This window comes from Xyrauchen texanus, chromosome 1 (genome assembly GCF_025860055.1).
Source record: "Xyrauchen texanus isolate HMW12.3.18 chromosome 1, RBS_HiC_50CHRs, whole genome shotgun sequence".
In the NCBI taxonomy this organism is placed as follows: domain Eukaryota; kingdom Metazoa; phylum Chordata; class Actinopteri; order Cypriniformes; family Catostomidae; genus Xyrauchen; species Xyrauchen texanus.
In genome coordinates this window covers 19023372-19042135 of record NC_068276.1, presented here as the reverse complement: position 1 = coordinate 19042135, position 18764 = coordinate 19023372, and the positions used below count along the sequence as shown (strand labels likewise).

Below are 18764 nucleotides of genomic sequence, written 5' to 3'. Positions count from 1 at the left end.
TGTGTACGAAGCTTGTAGCAATTCCCAGTGGCTGGGTTAGATTAACAGTAGTTTGGCATTCGATAGAGGCAGGTGTAATGCATCCATTTTTGATTTCCTGCTGCAGCGAAGAGGTCCATTACTAATATCGGCATTCCATTTGGCACAATGTAAAAAGAAGCGTGTGCATGGTAACCCTGATAAGAGACTGTAATAGGAAGGCAGCCTGTAACTGGAATTGGCTTTTTTAAGTATGTAACAAGGTGAACATTAGGACGTGTAAGAGCAATGTCTTCAAAATGCTGTTTGTAGAGTTAGTGTGGAAGGATAGAAACAGCAGAGCCAGTATCCATGAGTAAATCAACATCCAGCGATTTTCCACATTCTGTGTATAAGCAGACAGTGAAAGAAAGATATTGTCTCTGCCACATAGGCGGTGGTGTTTCAATGCTTAGAACTGTTAGTTCAGATGTAGCAGTCTCTTGAATAGTACACGTGGAAGTGGAACTGAAAAATGTCCAATTTTCCCACAATTTTGCACTTAAGTTGCTACATGTGAAGCAGAGCCACAACGAAAGCAATGTTTGTCATCCGACTTTTTCTGAGGTTCGTTTGCAGATGAGTAATGAGTGAACTTACGTGGTGCAGGTTTGTGTTGCCATCTGAACTTTGCAGCGCCACGTGAGTTAGCATGAATGACTTTAACTGAGGCCTCGGCATTGTGTTCAATGGCTTTAGCTTCGGCCACTGCTGACTCAATTTGTCCCGCGATAGTAATGGCTTTTTGTAAAGTAAGTTTATTTCCAGCAAGAACCGTTCCCGAATGCGAGGAGTGCATGTTTTCGCTACAATTTGATCCCTGATCATGTCATCCGCAAGTACACCAAAGTCGCAGTTCCCGTAGAGCAGCAACATATTGCACAATAGGGTCACCAGACCGTTGGGAGCGCTGACGTATTTCTCTCGGCGACCACGTTCACTTTCAATCACATTTATATCTGCTGAAACTCAAAGCCCAATCTGTGGAGAATAGCTCGAATGTGAATCCAGCTTTGTGATGCTCGAGTTTTAATTAAGATATGAAACTTCATAACTCTTCGTAACTCTCCATAACTCTCTTCCTCTACGCTCCGTATCCTGTATATACACACAGTACACAGCGCCATCTAGTGTCACATATACTTCAATACACAACACGACCTCAAAAGGATTTGACAACAGGGTGTACAACAGTTATGAGCATTTCATGTCAGTTGTCGACACTGTAAACTTGGGATTGTCGTTGTGGACTTCAACAAGCAACACTGTACTGTCATGATGTTTTTGCTTTTGAGTATTTTTATTATATTTAAATTTAGCAGATGATTTTATTCTGTAACTTAAAACAATGCAAACCTCTTAAAGAAATATCTTCATATTGTTAATATGTAACATGTAAGTAAAAAGATACATTTCTCATTTTATTATAATTGGACAAAATGTACACCATTCATAAACATGTAATACAGGAACAAGGACCGCTGAAGTAGGAACACAAGTTTTATTTTAAAATATTTTATTGAAGTGTATTATATTAATTTTCTATTTTGTCTCATTCTAAATAAATAGATTATTTGTTATCATTACAGGGAACATGTGAAATTATTTAAATCATTTTAAATAATTATACCAACATAAACAAACATAAGGGTTATTTCTAATGCAATACTTTGAGTTGTTGTGCTTAAAGATAATCAAAGTATGACAGACTGGACAAATCAATAGTAAACAAAGAACTTCATTGATGAGGGAAATCAGGAGATGTGATGAAACACTGTACAGAGCACAAAGCAAAGAGACCAATAATGTACAGTACATGAAAAACAAAATCAACGTTTCATTTAAAAAGCATTAAAACAAAATTCACACGATCAAATAACATAAACTAGAGTTATAACAAATTTAAGAACATCATTAACTGTTATTAACATTATATATTTAAACCAGTCCTGCACTCCTTTAAAGACAATACAAAACACATTCACCATGTGATAAACTGAAGACAATTAACCAATCACGCTTCGGGATGATTGCACTTCGGTACAGCTGACTCCCGATTGCACTTGTCGGGTCTACGGACGTGCAAAGTCTACAATGTCTGTATTGTACAACTTCATGTATCTTCACTAAAAAAGTGTGAGCAAGCATAAATTCAATTCTATTTTTTCACAAGCAAGTCAGGGGAGAGCGCGAACGCAGTCCCCCACTACCAGAAATTATGCAGTCGAGATTCCCACATTTGGGGAATTCGCAGGGGTCAGCACAGCCGGAGTGCAATGGCTGAGCCTCACCCTGGGTGAACCACCTTCATGATCATGGTGTCTCCCCTGCCAGGTAAGTATGAGTTGTACAACAATTCTGAGGGCAAGTGACTCCAGCAAACATCATCCTCAATGACGGTGAGGCGTTAAATTCACTCGACACGATTCAACGGCGATCTGAACCCTGGATCCCGTCCCCGTCTTTTCCCTGAATTGGACCGCCAGTGCTGCTTTTCATAAAACCGTGTCATAGACAGTTTTGTAGTGAACAATTTCTCATGATGCAACGCAAGCATCGACTAGCCAATGGAGAAACAGAGAAGATCAAACCCAAAGTTTCCTGAAATCAATGACCAGGGATGGAAACCTCAATAGAAAGAACCGAGGCACGTAATGAATCGTTTTGGCGTTTAAACGGTGCGGTGCGAATACGCTTTATTTGTTGATTATTACGACTAAAAGCGAATCATGACGTAATCACGCAGGAATAGCCGCAGACGTTGGTTACATCACTTCCGGGAATTTAGAAGAAAGGGCGCCACTTCAGAGTCATCAGCAGTTGCCAAATACCGTCAAAATACTTCTTATAAAATCGACTATTATACGGGACTCTGGCGGCGTTTCTTCATAACGTCGCTTATAAATACGGGCGGTCGTCGGATGCGCGTTTAGGACTCATTTCCAGAATCCAGTCGCGTTTTGGGGCTTGCTGGAGCTCAACTCCATTTTGCCCAATGAAGTGTGACCGACCTCTAAGTGCATCTGTCAAATATCCCCACCTACTGTTCACCTCAACACATGACAACCCGGTTCATTCTGAAGAATGTTTCTTCTTATGGATTCACTGTAGAAATACACTGTTTGAAAACCACTGAAATGCACATTGTATATTGTATGTCAATATGATGTACATACGAAATCTTCCAGACTGTTCGACTCTCTTAGTCCTGTAGACACAATTATACAAGAGCAAATATAGCGATTGCAGAGTCACAACAGACTAAAGTGAAACCGTTTACATTTTCAGTCTGTCAGTTAAAACGCTGAAAATAAAGCAAATCAGATTCTTACAAGGAAACTGAACACAAATTGCAACCATTTAATCACAAGCATTTTAGTGTTGGATATGGAAATATTTAAAAGGATTTAATATTGAACAAAGGGAACATCCCTTTGAAATTAAAAGTGAAACCTTTAGAGTACATGAATATGAAATGCTGACATAATTGATGAACATCAGGCGGATCAAATGAGTGATGGGAGAAAAACAAAAAAAAAGTCTTCCACTTCAAAATCATTTTTGACATACTTCAGATTTAACATTTGCATATTTCAGGAAGCATATGACTCTTGGGGGAACACTTAAAATAATAATTGAATGAATATAATAACAAACCAAGACAATTCATACCTTCTGCATTACAGACAGAGCATCCGAGTTTATAAAAACAACTGTGATTTAAACGAGGCAATGAAAATGAATGAAATATAAACTGAGGTCACAATAAACAATTACTTACCACAAAACCTGTCAAAGTATTAATTTGTTCCTTTTAGTTCACTTGAAAATGATCCCGTCGCAGAAGGTGTGTAACCTCAAAATAAAAGTGCACCGGCTACTCTTCCTATTTTGAAACAATTAGATCAGAAGAGAGAGTGAAAGCAGTACCACACTTCCAGAAGTGATGCAGTCGAGATTCTGTCGAGTCTACGGTCGTGCAAAGTCTACAGTGACCGTAGACAATTAGGTCTTCTGATTGGCCGAGTGTACGGTCACTGTAGACTACCAATTACAGGACAGGTAAGCTACAGCAGCTTTTAACAGCTCACTGACACTTTGATAGGAAGCACAAAGCTCTCCAAGCAACAGGAGCATCATGTGCTCAGTGATCTGCGGCTCCTGCGACAAGAGTATTTCACAGGAGACAAAGTCGCAGCTCCATGCGTCTCTTCATTCAGTGGGCAAAAACAAGAGCAGAGCAGCCGGTGTGCATGAGACCTTGAGTTTCCTCCACAAGCAGCTTGCGCCTTATATTTCTCAGCATAATAAATATACATTTATATGCCTTTTATCTCAATAGTTCTTCTCATGAGATGTGTCCGAATAGAATAAGAAATCTTAGTACAAAATAGGCCAAATATTCTGATTTTCAACAGACTAAACTTCTTGCTGGGCAACTTGCTGAATCTTTAAACTACTCTCACACAATTCTCATATACAGTATTAATGCTGCATCATTTTATACAGATAAAAGTCAAGCAGAGAAGAGGAGACCTAATTGTCTATAGTCACTGTAGATTTGCATGACCGTAAACTAACAGATGTGAATCGTACTTGCATCCTCTGATTAACTGCACATTAGATCTGATGAATGTCTGAGGGTTTGTTGCTGACTTGTAGACGTTTTTAAAGTGAGTTTTAGAGGAATGTTTCTTCATTCAAAAGTTTATTTAGCCTATTTATTAATCAGCCCATTTTTAAGATTTGTTGCATTTTATTTTCACAACAAAATCAATAAAATTGAATTGTGTAATGTTTAATGTTGATATATTTAGGTTGTTATTTAGCTTTATTAAAGATTTCTAAATTTTTTTAAATTGAAATGCGTAAAACTTAAAATGATTCTTTTGTGTTTTTGCCATATACTAACTGTGTTTTCATCATTGTCAATAACGCCCCCATTGCTCCCAAAACTGACTTTAATCTTTAGGGTGTAGTTTTGAAATCATAAATGCTAAAAAATAAATCTGCATTAAACTTATAAAGCAGTGGCACCTTAGATGATCAATGTTGTATAAAGAATGTTATTAGTTGCGCGGCCACTGCAGTTGTTTTCAGCCGGGGTCAGAATATCATTCTTGTAGTTCGACTTCAACCATTATGTTGCAGATCCCAATAAATGAATAAATAACTACTGTTATGTTACTGTCATGAGGAGAACGGCGCTAGTGCAAGCAGTATACCCGGTCAGTCGTCGAAACCGACTCAACCCGGGGATAGTAGAATCTCGCAGGTATTGGGTATTGCCCGTTTTTCTACAGCTGTCTGCTTGAGAGGTGCCATTGGCCAGTACCCACTTTTACTCGCAGATGAGTCCTCAAGCCTCGCGCTCCCTGGATGTTCTCCCTCCACACTTCTTGCAGAGTGTGCTCGAACCCGCTAGGGGGCGGTTATGGCCTGGGTCCGATAGGCCAATGCGATGGCGTCGAATACCCAGTGAGCCTCTGTTTGAAGACAGCATTCCCTTTCTGCTGTCTGCCAAAGCAAACAAAGAGCTGCTCAGAGAGTCTAAAGCTATGTGTGTGGTCCAAATAGGTATGCAAAGCACATACAACGATGACTGGGTCTGCCTCCTCCCAGGGCAGTGCTTGCAGGTTCAATACCTGGTCCCTGAAAGGTGTCATAGGAACCTTGGACACATAGCCCGGTCAAGGTCTAAGGATGAAATTAGCATCTGCCGGACCAAACTCCAGGCAAGTGTCGCTGACAGAGAACACTTGCAGGTCTCCAACCCTCTTGATGGAAGCGAGCGCAATCAGGTGGGCCGTCTTCTGAGAGAGGGCACTTAGCTCGACTGAATCTAGCGGCTTGAAGGTGTTTCTCTGAAGGCCCGTAGGGACCACGGAGAGATCCCACGAGGGGAACAGGCATGGCCTGGGAGGATTCAAACTCTGTGCATCTCTTAGAGACCTGATGATCAGGTTGTGCTTCCCTAAGGACTTACCGTCCACTGCATTGTGGTGGGTTGCTATAGCGGCTACATATACCTTCAAGGTGGAGGGGGACAGCTGCCCCTCCAGCTTTCCCTACAGGAACGAGAGCACCTCTGTGGGTCTTCAGATCAGAAAGAGCACCAATTTGCGAACAGATGCCACTTTAGGGTGTAAAGCTGCCTGGTAGAGGGAGCTCTGGCATGGTTAATCGTGTCTATGACAGCTGGTGGCGGATCAGTCAGATCTTCCGCATCCCGTCCAGGGCCCAGACGTGGAGGTTCCAGGGATGAGGAAATCACTCTTTTATTGAAAAGTGGGTACCGCAGCCCGAAGGGGGTGTGGTAAATGAAAATAAGGAAACCAAGGATTCTCCTCCCGACCCTCCACCGGGGGAAGGAGTGGTTTGGCTACCAGCTCCTGCGTGAACATCTCGTCCCCTGGGTGGTCCATCTTAGGAACACTTGGGAGCCTTCCTGGTCCTTGAAGAGGTTTGTGAGACGGGGGGGGTGTCCACTTCCTGCGGGTAGCTCTACGCTGGGGCTGAGATCTGGTTCCTGGTTGAGGCAGATCTACCTGCTGGTTTCTTGCTGCCACAGGGGGACACCCTCGGTTAGCAGACTGTGCTCGGCCACGGTGTAGTCCGTGCCGAGGTATGATGTGTTGCATGGCCTCCGTCTGCTTTTTCAGAAGGGGAACTATAGATCGCACCAACGTCACGCGCTTGCAAGGTTACGGCTTTGTTAATTCTAAACAGGAGTGATAGTTTTATCGTGTCATTCACTAATGGAGATGCAGCATAATGCCATGTAGAATTAACAGGTTTAGAAAGGTTTATACGTCTGTAACATCTTAAGTTCACTAACTATGGGACAAAGCACCGCTAACTGCATGCTCACACTAAAATCAATAAGCGCTCAATGCGCTGCTGACAGCTGCACAAGAGAGAGAATTAGGGCGGATTTACTTGTGCATCTTCTAGAATTACAGTTTGATATGAAAATACGTTTATTGATTTGATTTGTTCATCTGTATCTATTGGTTTAATAATTTGCAGCTGCTATGAATGTGGCACTTGCAGGAATTATTAAAATTGTGCCCGCAATACCTGCCGAATTTCATGCTCTGATGAATGCGAACTAGTTGCTTTGTCGCTGGAAGTCGATGCATGTGTGTGCAGGGCTCATCATCCATTAGTGTCTCTGTCAACAAGCTTTGTTGTTTCTGTCCTGGACTGCGTTCCACTTCACTTTTAACATCAACTCGTTAACTCCCCTTAACAATTCCCCTTGGGGGAATCCCCACCGCCATTTTTAAAGTCTATTCCACTTTAAATGTGCGAGGGAAGTTTCTGTTGACATACCCCTTGATTTTTACAAAATCAGTCAGGGATCGAGTCTACTCAGATTAAGGCAGCTCCTTATCCCACAATGAAAATCGATTGTGACGTGACAGCAGATCATACTTCATCAGTCCCACCCCCACACAAATTTAATGTATGATGAAAGTGAAGTTAGGTCAAATAAGCCATTTAGAAAAGTTATATTGATATTTATTTAACAGCATAACTCTTGTAGCTACTTTAAGCAAACTGTTTATCACACAGTTATAGCCAGTGTGTTCATTGTTATGTTAACATATTTGTTTTTGTAAAGCTTGATTAATTCTTTCTAACAATTAATTTTAATGATTTTTTTTAAGCATATAAGATTTATATATATGCCTCTGAAATTACAACTAAACATACATGAATCTGTGAAAATATTTCCTCAGGTGCAAAATCACTAAATAATTCCACAAATTGACATCAGACTTCAACATGCTCCAAATGATCAAGGGTTTAAGGTGTTCCAGTTAAACCCATTGCACGAGTTCCACCAGTAGTGAGCACTCGTGCAATGTAAGCAGTGGCAAACGTCCAAGTCCATGAGACGGAGGGAAGATAGCAAGTGAAGGGTATACAAATTTGAAGTGTAACGCAGCCATGATTGTAGACATTAAAGGAATAGTTCACCCAAAAATGTTAATTCTCTCATTATTTACTCACCCTCATGCCATCCCAGGTGTGAAGGTCTTTCTTCTGCAGAACACAAACAAAGATATTTAGAAGAATATTTCAGCTCTTTAGGCCCATCCAAAGGGAATTGTGACCAGAACTTAGAAGTGGTTAAATTCATGTCTTCAGAAGCGATATGATTGGTGTGGGTGAGAAACAGCTCAATATTTAAATCTTTCCTTATTTATTGTAAATCTACATTTTTACTTTCACTTCCACATGTTTGTGTGTAATTTACTTTCACATTCAGCCAGCCTCCTACTGATCGGGGCTGTTCTGAGATGGAGATTTATAGTAAAAATATGATTTAAATATTGTCTGTTAAATATCTGTTTCTGAATTCTGTTTTCCTCAGTATCACTTCTGAAGAAATGGATTAAACCACTGGAGATGTAAAGAATATTTTTATCCTGACTTTGTCCTTTTTGGACGTTCTGATTTCTGGTCACCATTCTCTTGCGTTGTATGGACACACAGAGCTGAAATATTCTATATAAAAATATCTGTTTGTGTTCTGCAGAAGAAAGTCACACATCTGTGATGGCATGAGGGTAATTAAATGATGAAAGAATATTCATATTTGGGTGAACTGTCCTGTTATCTTTACCAATAAAATTGGTAGTATCTTACTTTAATCTACTTGTAGAATGCAAGCAATTCAATCTTTATTTCCCAGTGTTCATAATGAGAGAAGTATTTTATTAAAAGTATATTTTATGCTTTTTATTTAATGTTTTGAATGTATTTTATGAAAAGAGAAAATAAACATCAATGTAAATGCTTATATATATATATATATACTTTTTTTTTTTTTTTTTTTTTTTTTACAGTTTTAAGAAACATGTGCTTGGTATTTATCTGAAAAGGTAAACAGTGTTTTTAATACATAAAATATTAACATAAAACAAAGAGATTTTTTTTTAAATGTAGAGTACTTGAATGAAGTTTAAACAAAGTCATATTAAATGTAGGCATCAGAAATTGAGGCACAAGATAAAACATGATGGATATCAGCCACTTTTACAACTTTCAGTTTCTGCATTAATGCCATACTGTAATGTTTTCCTTCTACACCCACACCTTCCCCTTCCCTCCTTCATTTCCAGCCCGCTGTCCACAGCAGCCTCCTCCCAGACCACGGTGCTGGGTAGCCGGAAGGTTCTTGTAGACGGCACGGCTGTAGGGAATAAAACAGAGGCCCAGCTGAAGGTGACGAGCAAGCCGACAGTATGCAGCCAAGGCCAAAACCAGGAGCGGAGTCACTAACAAGAAACCCACAACCAGCAGGGCCACACAGCCACCATCTGTTAGTAGATCCGAACAGTAAGGTGATGTACCAGTTGGTCGCACCTGAATGGAGAGAGAGAGAGAGAGAGAGAGAGAGAGAGAGATGAAGAAAGTTTCTTATATATGTACTGTAAATTTTTTTCTGTTTTATTTTTTATTTTTATCTCTTTACTACTATGACTGTTCTTCCAGCTCTTTTCAATACTGTTTAAATCCATTCTGCAGAACTTCACAGATGTCATCATGTTATGTACGTTTTTGTTACAAAACAAGATATGAATATAATATAATTCACATTCTGTTTTAGATGTGTTACACCTCATTGTCTCTTAGTGTGTTAGGTCTTTTTCTCAGTGTTCTTTAAAGGACCTGTGGGGTGCGTTAAGAAGAGTGTTGGAATACATGTAGAGATAGCGGAGGAGGGTGCAAGAGAAATGTAGTGTTCCTGGAGGAATGTGTCTCTGAAGTGTAGACTGACAAAAAACAGATACTGTAGACTGGACAAGAATGTGCCAACATCACATACAGTGTATGCTTATTTTCTTAATTGAGGTTTTGATGTAACTGAGGTTTTTCTTTCAAATTGTTTATTTATTTTTTTTTGCCAGATCACATCTGGTCTGATTAGGTTCTATCATTTTTGTTCTTTATCTTAGAGACTTTCTGAGCTTCTGGGGAACGACACCGTTTTAATTTTATGCTTGTGGAGTTGTTTGTTTCCCAATCGATGCAACTTTAACACCTTCTTTGTTGGGTGTCATGGGTCACAAGTTTGACATTATGAAATTTTGGTGCGTAAGTCATCTATATAAATACGAAAATAAAGACTAAAATATACCTATATTAACTAAAATATAACAGAAGTGAGAAAATGTCAAGAAAATTTGATTTAAAGAGCCCTGCACTGATATGATGCAATAAAGTTTGTGAAATGTCTCAAAGCGGAATATCAGCATCAGCTCCTTTTCTGTGCGTCTCCAAGTTTGGGAGGGATTCCAGATGTCTTCATCTGTACAGATAAGACTAGAACTGGACTGGAACCTTCTAACCAGATCTAGATTGTGCTTGGTGTTACGCTTAGGAGAATTTAAGTATTTGTTGTTTAGTGACTATTTTTATATTTTTTCCCAGACATACCAAATTTAACTCATCGCTTTGGTCATAAAACAAATAAAATGTATTCACAAATTTTAGTTTATGCTTTCTTTACACATTAATCTATTATGTGTCTGTGACAGAGATCTGCAGAGTTGGCTGGTGATAAGTGATGAACCATTTTCCCAATTGAAACGCTTGGTGGTATGTCATGTTCTTTGGATTTTAGCATTCTCCTGTGTCTAGTGTCACATGGAGACTAATTGGTCAAACTGCCAATTGATCTTGGAACTTAAATGACTAGTAATAGGAGAGATGGAAGAATCCAGCCTTTATTTACACACAGTGACCCTTAATGACCCAAGGACCCTGTGTGACTATAGCACAAGTGCTATTCTAACCAGATACAAAAATCATGTCTGAAAATAAAAACTTCCTGATGTTTCATCCTAACACATCCTCTTGTGATCAACAAAAGAAAGAAATTCGTAAGTGTTTGGAACGGGTTTAGGTGAGATAATACAGTAATTATCCAATTGTAATTTTTATAAGTGAACTATTCCTTGAAGCAAGCCTTTTCATTACCATGAACTGATACAACAAGTAGTAGAAAATTGGAATAGTAGATTTGCTCATCTGTGGGTCAGAGTGCAAAAATGCCTGGGATATTCACTATACAAATATGTGAGAAAAAGTTGTTCAAACTCCAGTAATCCACTCATCTGACGTTTTGGTGCCAACTCCTGACCTGCCTCTGCTAATACTCCTGTGCTGAAATAGCTGAGAAATGCCAAGATTAAGAGATTACCAAGTGAATCAAAGAGAGGCAGAGGCCAAACTCCCATAAATCCCCAGGAGAGGAGAATATCTCTAAATCATGATTAGCTTTTATTCTGAGTCTTTTCCCAGATTGTGAAAGGTGTACCTTCTTCCCCCCACTGCTTTTTTGTCTATTTTTGAGGACCAAACATTCAGTGTTCTTTATGCATAAAATGCTTTTTATTGATCTTTTACTTATCTTGATGTGTATTGCATATTGTTTCATACAGATCTACGGAGCAATTTAATGAGGAAAATTTATTTTTGTGCAAACTATGCTAATAGATTTCATTGTATGCTTTTCTAATATTTATCAGTTATAGATCACTTAATAAATCCACTTTTTCTCAAAAGTGACATCATACTTTTTAATAATATTTTTTTCCATGGATAATCATTGTTAAGCTATTTTTATGTTTGTACAAAAACCTAATTTGCTCAATTTAGTTTTTATCACTATTTTCCACCATCTCACCATTATAATTGAATAGGCCATTTTTTTAGTTGTTGTGCTTTTACGACTTGTTTTTCAGAACAACCTCTATGCATGTGAAATGAGTAATACAATGGAAAAAGGGGAATGTGGATCTATTGAAAATAATAAATCAATATATTATTAAATATATTATTTTAAATAACATTACACTAATTCTTCTCTTAATAAATTAATGATTCAAATGTGACAGTAATTATATTATAATGTAATTAATCTAAAAGTGATGAATAAAATTTACAAATGGATTCAGACATAGCGCATTGCTGTGCTCACACACAAACTGGGGATTTGCTATTACAAAAAGAAATTCAAGTTTGTACTGCCCCTTCCTTCAAAAACCCCTTCTTTACAAAGCCTGTATTACATTGACAGATTTGTAAAATTATTCAAGATACATTTTCTGTGCAAGCTCATGGTCAAACTGAAATGATCAAGGACCTTGTTAAAGGGATAGCTTTCCCAAAATGAAAATTCTCTCATCATTTATTCATCCTCATGCCATCCCAGATGTGTATCACTTTTTTCTTCTGCAGAACACAAACAAAGATATTTGGAAGAATATTTCAGCTCTGTTGGTCCACACAATGCAAGTGAATGGTGACAAAAGTTCTGAAGCTCCAAATGGCACAAAAAGGCAGCATAAAAGTAATCCATATGACTCCAGTGGTTAAATCCATGTCTTCAGAAGCGATTTTATAGGTGTGGGGGAGAAACAGATTCTCCTCCCAGCCCAGTGTGTGGTGATATGCATGAAGAATGTGAATCACCAAAAACAGAAAGAAAGTGCAGATTTATTGTTAAAAAGTATTTAAATATTGTTCTGTTTTACCTACACTGATCATATCACTTCTGAAGACATGGATTAACCACTGGAGTTTTATGGATTACTTTTATGCTGCCTTTATGTGCTTTTTAGAGCTCACCATTTTTGGTAGGCCTACACATTCACTTGCATTGTGAGGACCAACGGAGCTGAAATACTCTTCAAACATCTTTGTGTTCTGCAGGAAAAAAGTAATACACATCTGGGATGGCATGAGTAAATGATGAGAGAAATTTCATTTCTGGGTGAACTGTTCCTTTTTAAATTAAACCCCTCCCATAAAATAGGGGATCTTTAGAAAATCTTTAGAAGATTGAAGGATATGCTGCATGGATGGTGCTATAAGGCCATGGAACAGGTTTCAGGAGTCATAAAATCGCAAAATGTGTAATTGTTGCAGCTTCGCTTTTGTAGATCATCATTTTGGACTGGGAGTAAAGAGCTGAAAGTTATTGTATTTTGAAAGTACATTGAACTCTTAGTTCTAAAGATCAAGGAAAGATGAATTCCTTATGATTTAATATATGTTTTGATACTGTGAAATTTAAGTGCACCGCTCCTGATCTATTCAGAAAACACTGTTCTGTCTCTTAGGTCTTACCGTTGAATGGCAGAGAAAGCCGAACACCACCATGACAATAGCTGGCGTCAGGATCAGCCCGAAAACAAATCCAGCCAGACAGGCGTTGATGGCCGCGATCACCAGGTTCTGCGCCGTTACAAGCACCGAACAAGCCCAGCAGTCCAGAGAGCCTCGCAGCTCCAGCGGTGCCTCACCTCCTCCAGCCTCTGCTGAGAAGTAAGGTGGAGGCACAACCACCCCAGACCCACTAACTAGGCTCCCAGCCGGCACAGTGGAGGCCAAGGAGTGTGTGTGCTGGAGGTTTGGGTGCTGGTGTTGGTGATGGTGGCTGTTGTTTGGAAGCTCCTCAGAGAGGTCAAGGACCTGGTGATGAGCCCCCCTCTCCAATGTGCCATTCATGCTCATCCTGATCTGAAGATCAAGAGGAGAAAAAAGAACTAGAGAATTTGCACATGGTATATTTGTAATAAGTTAAATTGATTGTAAAATGCTGAAACACATGCACTGATGGGTTTGGTCTTTTCAGAGGAATACTAGAACAGCATGATTGTGTAACAGAGCACAGAAAAATGATGAAAGTAGTTAATTACATTTAAATTGAAAAATATGATTATCAATTTTGACAGGGAGTGTTCTAAAGTATGAAAGCTGTGTTTTTGAAGGGTCTGCACTGTTGACTAACAGCCGAGAGAAAAAAGTTCAGAGGAAGGGTAAATCACTTATCACCAGGAAACTAGATTTGTATGATCTTTTAATTAGGTCTTTTATCAGCGACCGATTGTTATATGAAAGCTAACTGGCCCTGTGTGGCGGAAACCAATTGGTAATTGAGTGAGTTTGGAATAACAAAGATGTAAAAAAAGTGATATATAATATATAAGTTTAAATGAAATGTGTGAGGTGCTTTATCAAAGCCATATCACACTTTCTAATGCAAACTTATTCCAACTAGAAAATCTAAATGCCCGCAAACTGTACTAAATATAGTTTAGTATTAGGATTTGTTTGGAAATATAAACCAAAAAATAAATAAACGTATAAATGCAGCTATGCTAAACATCTGCTCAACATTTTATTAGTTTCGTCTCCTCATACAAAAGCTTGCCAACTTTTTTCTTCTCTTTTGCCAAAAAATGTAATAAAATAATAATAATAAAAAATATGATCTCAATTGTGTGGTTCCCAGAAAAGTGAGAGGGAACTTCATTAGTGGGTGGAGCAGTCTGGTGTTATCCAGGCATGGCATGATGTGCTGTTGTGTTCATGTTTCCTGTGACTGAAGATCAAGTGTGTTATATCAAAGTCACCTGCCGTATGGATGCTAACCAACAGAGCGTCAAAACACAAAGGCAGGAAGACAACACAACCATCAGTGCACAAACACGTGTGCATGTGTTGCCCATATTGTCCATCACTGATGGCATATTCAGGATACACTGTAGTGTTTATGGGTCAGAGTGCATGTGTGTGTGAGTGCCGTAGACAATCCTGTGTCCATTTTTAGATGATTACTGAATGGCATTGGGGCCACAGATCTCTGACGTGTAAGGTATTTGTGTAGTTTGACCCTGGTCTATTGTTCTGGAGCCCTATCTTGCTGGTCAGCCCAAGAGTCATACATTTACCCACGCAGGGGGGAAGGGTACCTTTTTTCAGCACTCCAGAGGTAGGTTCTCTGGTGCAAAACTTGGGTTAAGCAGATTCTCAGAGGAACTTCTTTGATGAAGTTTTGTGAAACATCTGCTTAAATATATATGAAAATGTACTGTAACTTGTCTTGATACAGCAGTATGTGTATGTATATATTTACAGTACATATACATGTCTAAATATATTTGCCATTAAATGCCTCTGTTTGCTGCGGTATTTTAGGTGATAAATATTCAATCATATTTGTACATGTCGGATGAAAGCGCACCTTTTCTCTCTAGCATTTGGGTAAATGGTGTTTTGATGACTTGCTGTACATTTATGTTTTTTCTTTTCTGTTAACATTTGAATTTCCTTTGTATTCTTATTTTTTATGTGTGGTTTATTTTGTTATTCGTTTATTTATCTTTCTCTTGGGGTTTTATATGTATTATTTACTTTTATTATTGTTCAGCACATGAGTCAATGGTCTGTTGTTTTAATAGTGCTTTATAAATAAATAAACTAAACACATATATCACTTCACTGCATCAAATAGTGTTCCATTAGACATTAAAGATATGGATTTTATGATACTGTATAATAACTACTAGTATCTACATTATACTAGTGTCTTTTGAGACTGTTATAAATGCATGATATAAAGACATAAAAATGCACATACACAAACATGCACACATGATAGTTCACCCAAAAATGAATATTATCTCATCATTTACTCACCCTCATGCCATCACAGATGTGTATGACTTTCTTTTTTATGCAGAACATATATATAAAAATAAAAATATCTCATTTGTGTAGATCCATACGTTAATGGTGACCAAAATTTTGAAGCTCCAAATATGACTCCTCACTATCAATCTCCATTCCTTCACTTTCACATTCTTCTTTTGTTTCTGGCGATTCTCATTCTTCGCGCAAATCGCCACCTATTCGGCAGGGAGAAGAATTCATAGGACTTAATAAAGGACTTGGGAAAGGATCTGTTTCTCACCCACAACTATCATAGAGTTTCTAAATATATGGATTTAATTACCGGAGTCCTTTATGCTGCCTTTATGTACTTTTTGGAGCCTCAAAGTTTTGGGACCCATTCAGTTACATTGTACGGACCAACAAATCTGAGATTTATTTTCTATATATCTTCATTTGTGTTCAGCAGAAAAAAGTCATTCACATCTGGGATGGCATGAGGGTGAATACATGATGAAAGAATTGACATTTTTGGGAGAACTATCCCTTTAATGCCAGAATTAAGCAATCAAACTGATAAGTCTGTCAGTGTGTGTGAATTCCACACATTCCCCTGCTGTAGCATCGGATATGTCAGTATCATGTGCACCTTATCTAGTTCTCTGCCCCCTTAACTCACCAGATGGTGTAGAGTTCGGTACTCCTCTCCTCTTCTTTGTTTTGCCTTATTCTACCACAACAAATGCCTCGTTGTTTTTGTCCAATATTATGGAGAATATTTCCCTGGAATTCAAGTTTCCTTGATGTGCAAGAAATTCTAGAATCCTAAAATTCTAAAAACAGTTTTCCTTGTCGTGCCAGGATAAGACTTGGTCTCATTTCTTTCATTCTCTTAACATAGATAGATTCACTGAACTTTCTGAGACTGCATTGTCTGCTCTCTCTCCTCAAGGCAGACTGAGTGCTGAATGTGTCCTGCCTGGAAGTTATAGTCATGCCTTTCTCTTTGCCTCTCTCATGCCTCCTCCCCTTTTTGCTTGTCCTTGTCTTCTTCTCTCACTCCCTTTCTTCCCCTTTCTCTTTGTTTGGGGGAGAGAATGTTTATTTAAAGAGCTGAAGTTAGGACTTTAATTACTCTTAATGGATGTAGAGAGGACACAAAACCACCACATTACCAAATCTTCACCTTCTTTCCCATCTGTCCATAATGTAAACAGCAGTGAACACATGGTGCCGCACGCAAGTGTTTGTTTTACTATCGTTTTGTGTTGTTTAGTTAATATTGCCCTCACTATATGTTATCTGTGATTCACTTATGTGAAGAAGCCTGTGTTTTCCATCACCCCAAACCATTCACAATGCAATAGTTATGCAACAACCACTGGCCATTTAATAACTAGACATTGCAGGGACAGGCCTGTGGTAACAACACAAGTCAAAGTGCCAAATTCTAATGTTTTACACAATTATTATTATTTTTTTTATGTTTTTAAAGGTGGCACTGGTTTAAACAAGCTGTACATTTTTGTACCTTTCTGTGCAATACAGAAATAGTTATGTAGTGTAATTCATTAATTTAATACCATGTGTAAATCATGCATTTTGAGATTGTATTGTGAAGTCAGTGTGAACAATCAGGAAATATTAAAAAAATCCGTTCAGACTGTCATCCAAAAACACAGATCTGTCATGTGAAAGGGGAAAAATAATCAGATATGGGCCTCACTCAATATATGTGTTCTCAGATTTGAATGTAACAAAAGATGAGACAGCAGGACTTTTATCATAGTTAAGCCTCTAAGTCACATTTAGATTTGCACTGCGAAATTCCACTGGTGAAATACAGATTCCTGTACGAAATAGAAATCCGCACAATCAGGATTTCACCTGATGGACTTTTGGTGGCAAAATAAGTAAATAAACAAATTCTCAACATGTAATTCCCATGGGGTTCAAGTTTCATGAACACTGAAAATTCACACCTTTGACCAATAGGAAGCTGCATGGTTTGGCAGTGGCCTCTGTGTGGGCAGTGCTTCATACAAACATAAAATATATATTTATAATGGACAAGGAAGTCAGTTCAACTGTGAGTTTCAATATGCTGCATTTTATGCTCTGGGAAAGTGAAGTTCTAAAGTAGACAAGTAGTGATTCCGGATCACATGCGCTTCACATCCGCCCATGCTGCCTTTAGCTGCAGAGTTTTGCCGTGCTAAGGTATGTGGCTGAACCTTTACCCCTACTTGCGACTAAATACAATACTTATATTACCAACAATATTTGGAACAATATAACCTTCACAGACATAGCAGATAGCTTTTGTTTTTGAGCAGAATATCTTTTAGTAATTTTATCGGCACACAATCAGTGCTTTATTTGTTTGCATGACCATTGAACGGTGCCATGACCTTATTACAGGGACAATCCCCTGGACAAACCTTGGGTATAAATGACTTGCGAAGGCATACGACCAGAGCCGTTCCCACTATTGGCATTAAGAGGGGACCATTTCTATTGGTTTCCCCCAGTCTTGAATATTTGGTTACATCATTGGGTACAATGGTAATGGTTCATGGCTGGCTACTTGTCACTACTCCACCAGGAGGACTTAGAGCGCATTGGGAAATTTGCATACCAAATTGAGGAGAAAAGGGGGAGGGGAAAAAAAACACTTTCACATGTGTGTGTGTGTGTGTGTGTAAAGTTGCGGCCCTCCCCCATCCTGGTAGAACACTCAAAAATCTGCTCACCAGAACTATAACGCAATGGGTGAATGACACGAAAAGAAGGCCAGCTTGACATGTCATACAGAGATATGACTTTGTGTTGCCTCTTGGAGTTTCATGAGCACAAAGGCACATCAGTACGTCCACAGCGTACCTACATCCCCTCAACACTTTAAAATAACTTTTATTTATTTATTTATATATAAATGCATATTTATACATCACTGTACCAGATTTAGCCTAATTACACTTGGAAATCAACACCATTGATATTTATATAGAACTGACAGAACAGAAGTTCCGGGTTCAATACAAGTTACGGTCAATTGACAGCATTTGTGGCATAATATTGATTAACACATATAATTAACACAAAAATGTATTTTGACTCGTCTCTCTTCTTTAAAAAAGCAAAAATCAAGGTTACAGTGAGGCTCTTAAACTGAATGTGAATGTGGCCAATTTTTGGAGGGTTTAAACAGAAATGTGAAGCTTATGATTTTATAAAAGCACTTGCATTAATTCTATTAAAACTTGTGT

General features: G+C 38.5%; 1 protein-coding gene and 1 non-coding gene across 2 annotated transcripts; both read right to left on the bottom strand.

The window, feature by feature from the left end:
* Window positions 1-2196: 2196 nt before the first annotated feature.
* On the bottom strand, window positions 2197-2360 carry LOC127652038 (U1 spliceosomal RNA). The gene has a single exon (XR_007971653.1). It is a non-coding gene; the product is annotated as a U1 spliceosomal RNA (small nuclear RNA).
* A 6441-nt stretch (window positions 2361-8801) lies between these two features.
* Window positions 8802-16466, bottom strand: LOC127624706 (transmembrane protein 88-like). Its single transcript, XM_052099588.1, has 3 exons — window positions 16175-16466; window positions 13168-13560; window positions 8802-9396 (listed from the first exon to the last, which is right to left on the bottom strand). Exons 2-3 carry the CDS (start codon window positions 13552-13554, stop codon window positions 9115-9117), a joined length of 669 nt encoding a protein of 222 aa, XP_051955548.1. The 5' UTR covers window positions 13555-13560; window positions 16175-16466; the 3' UTR covers window positions 8802-9114.
* Between the last annotated feature and the right edge of the window lie 2298 nt (window positions 16467-18764).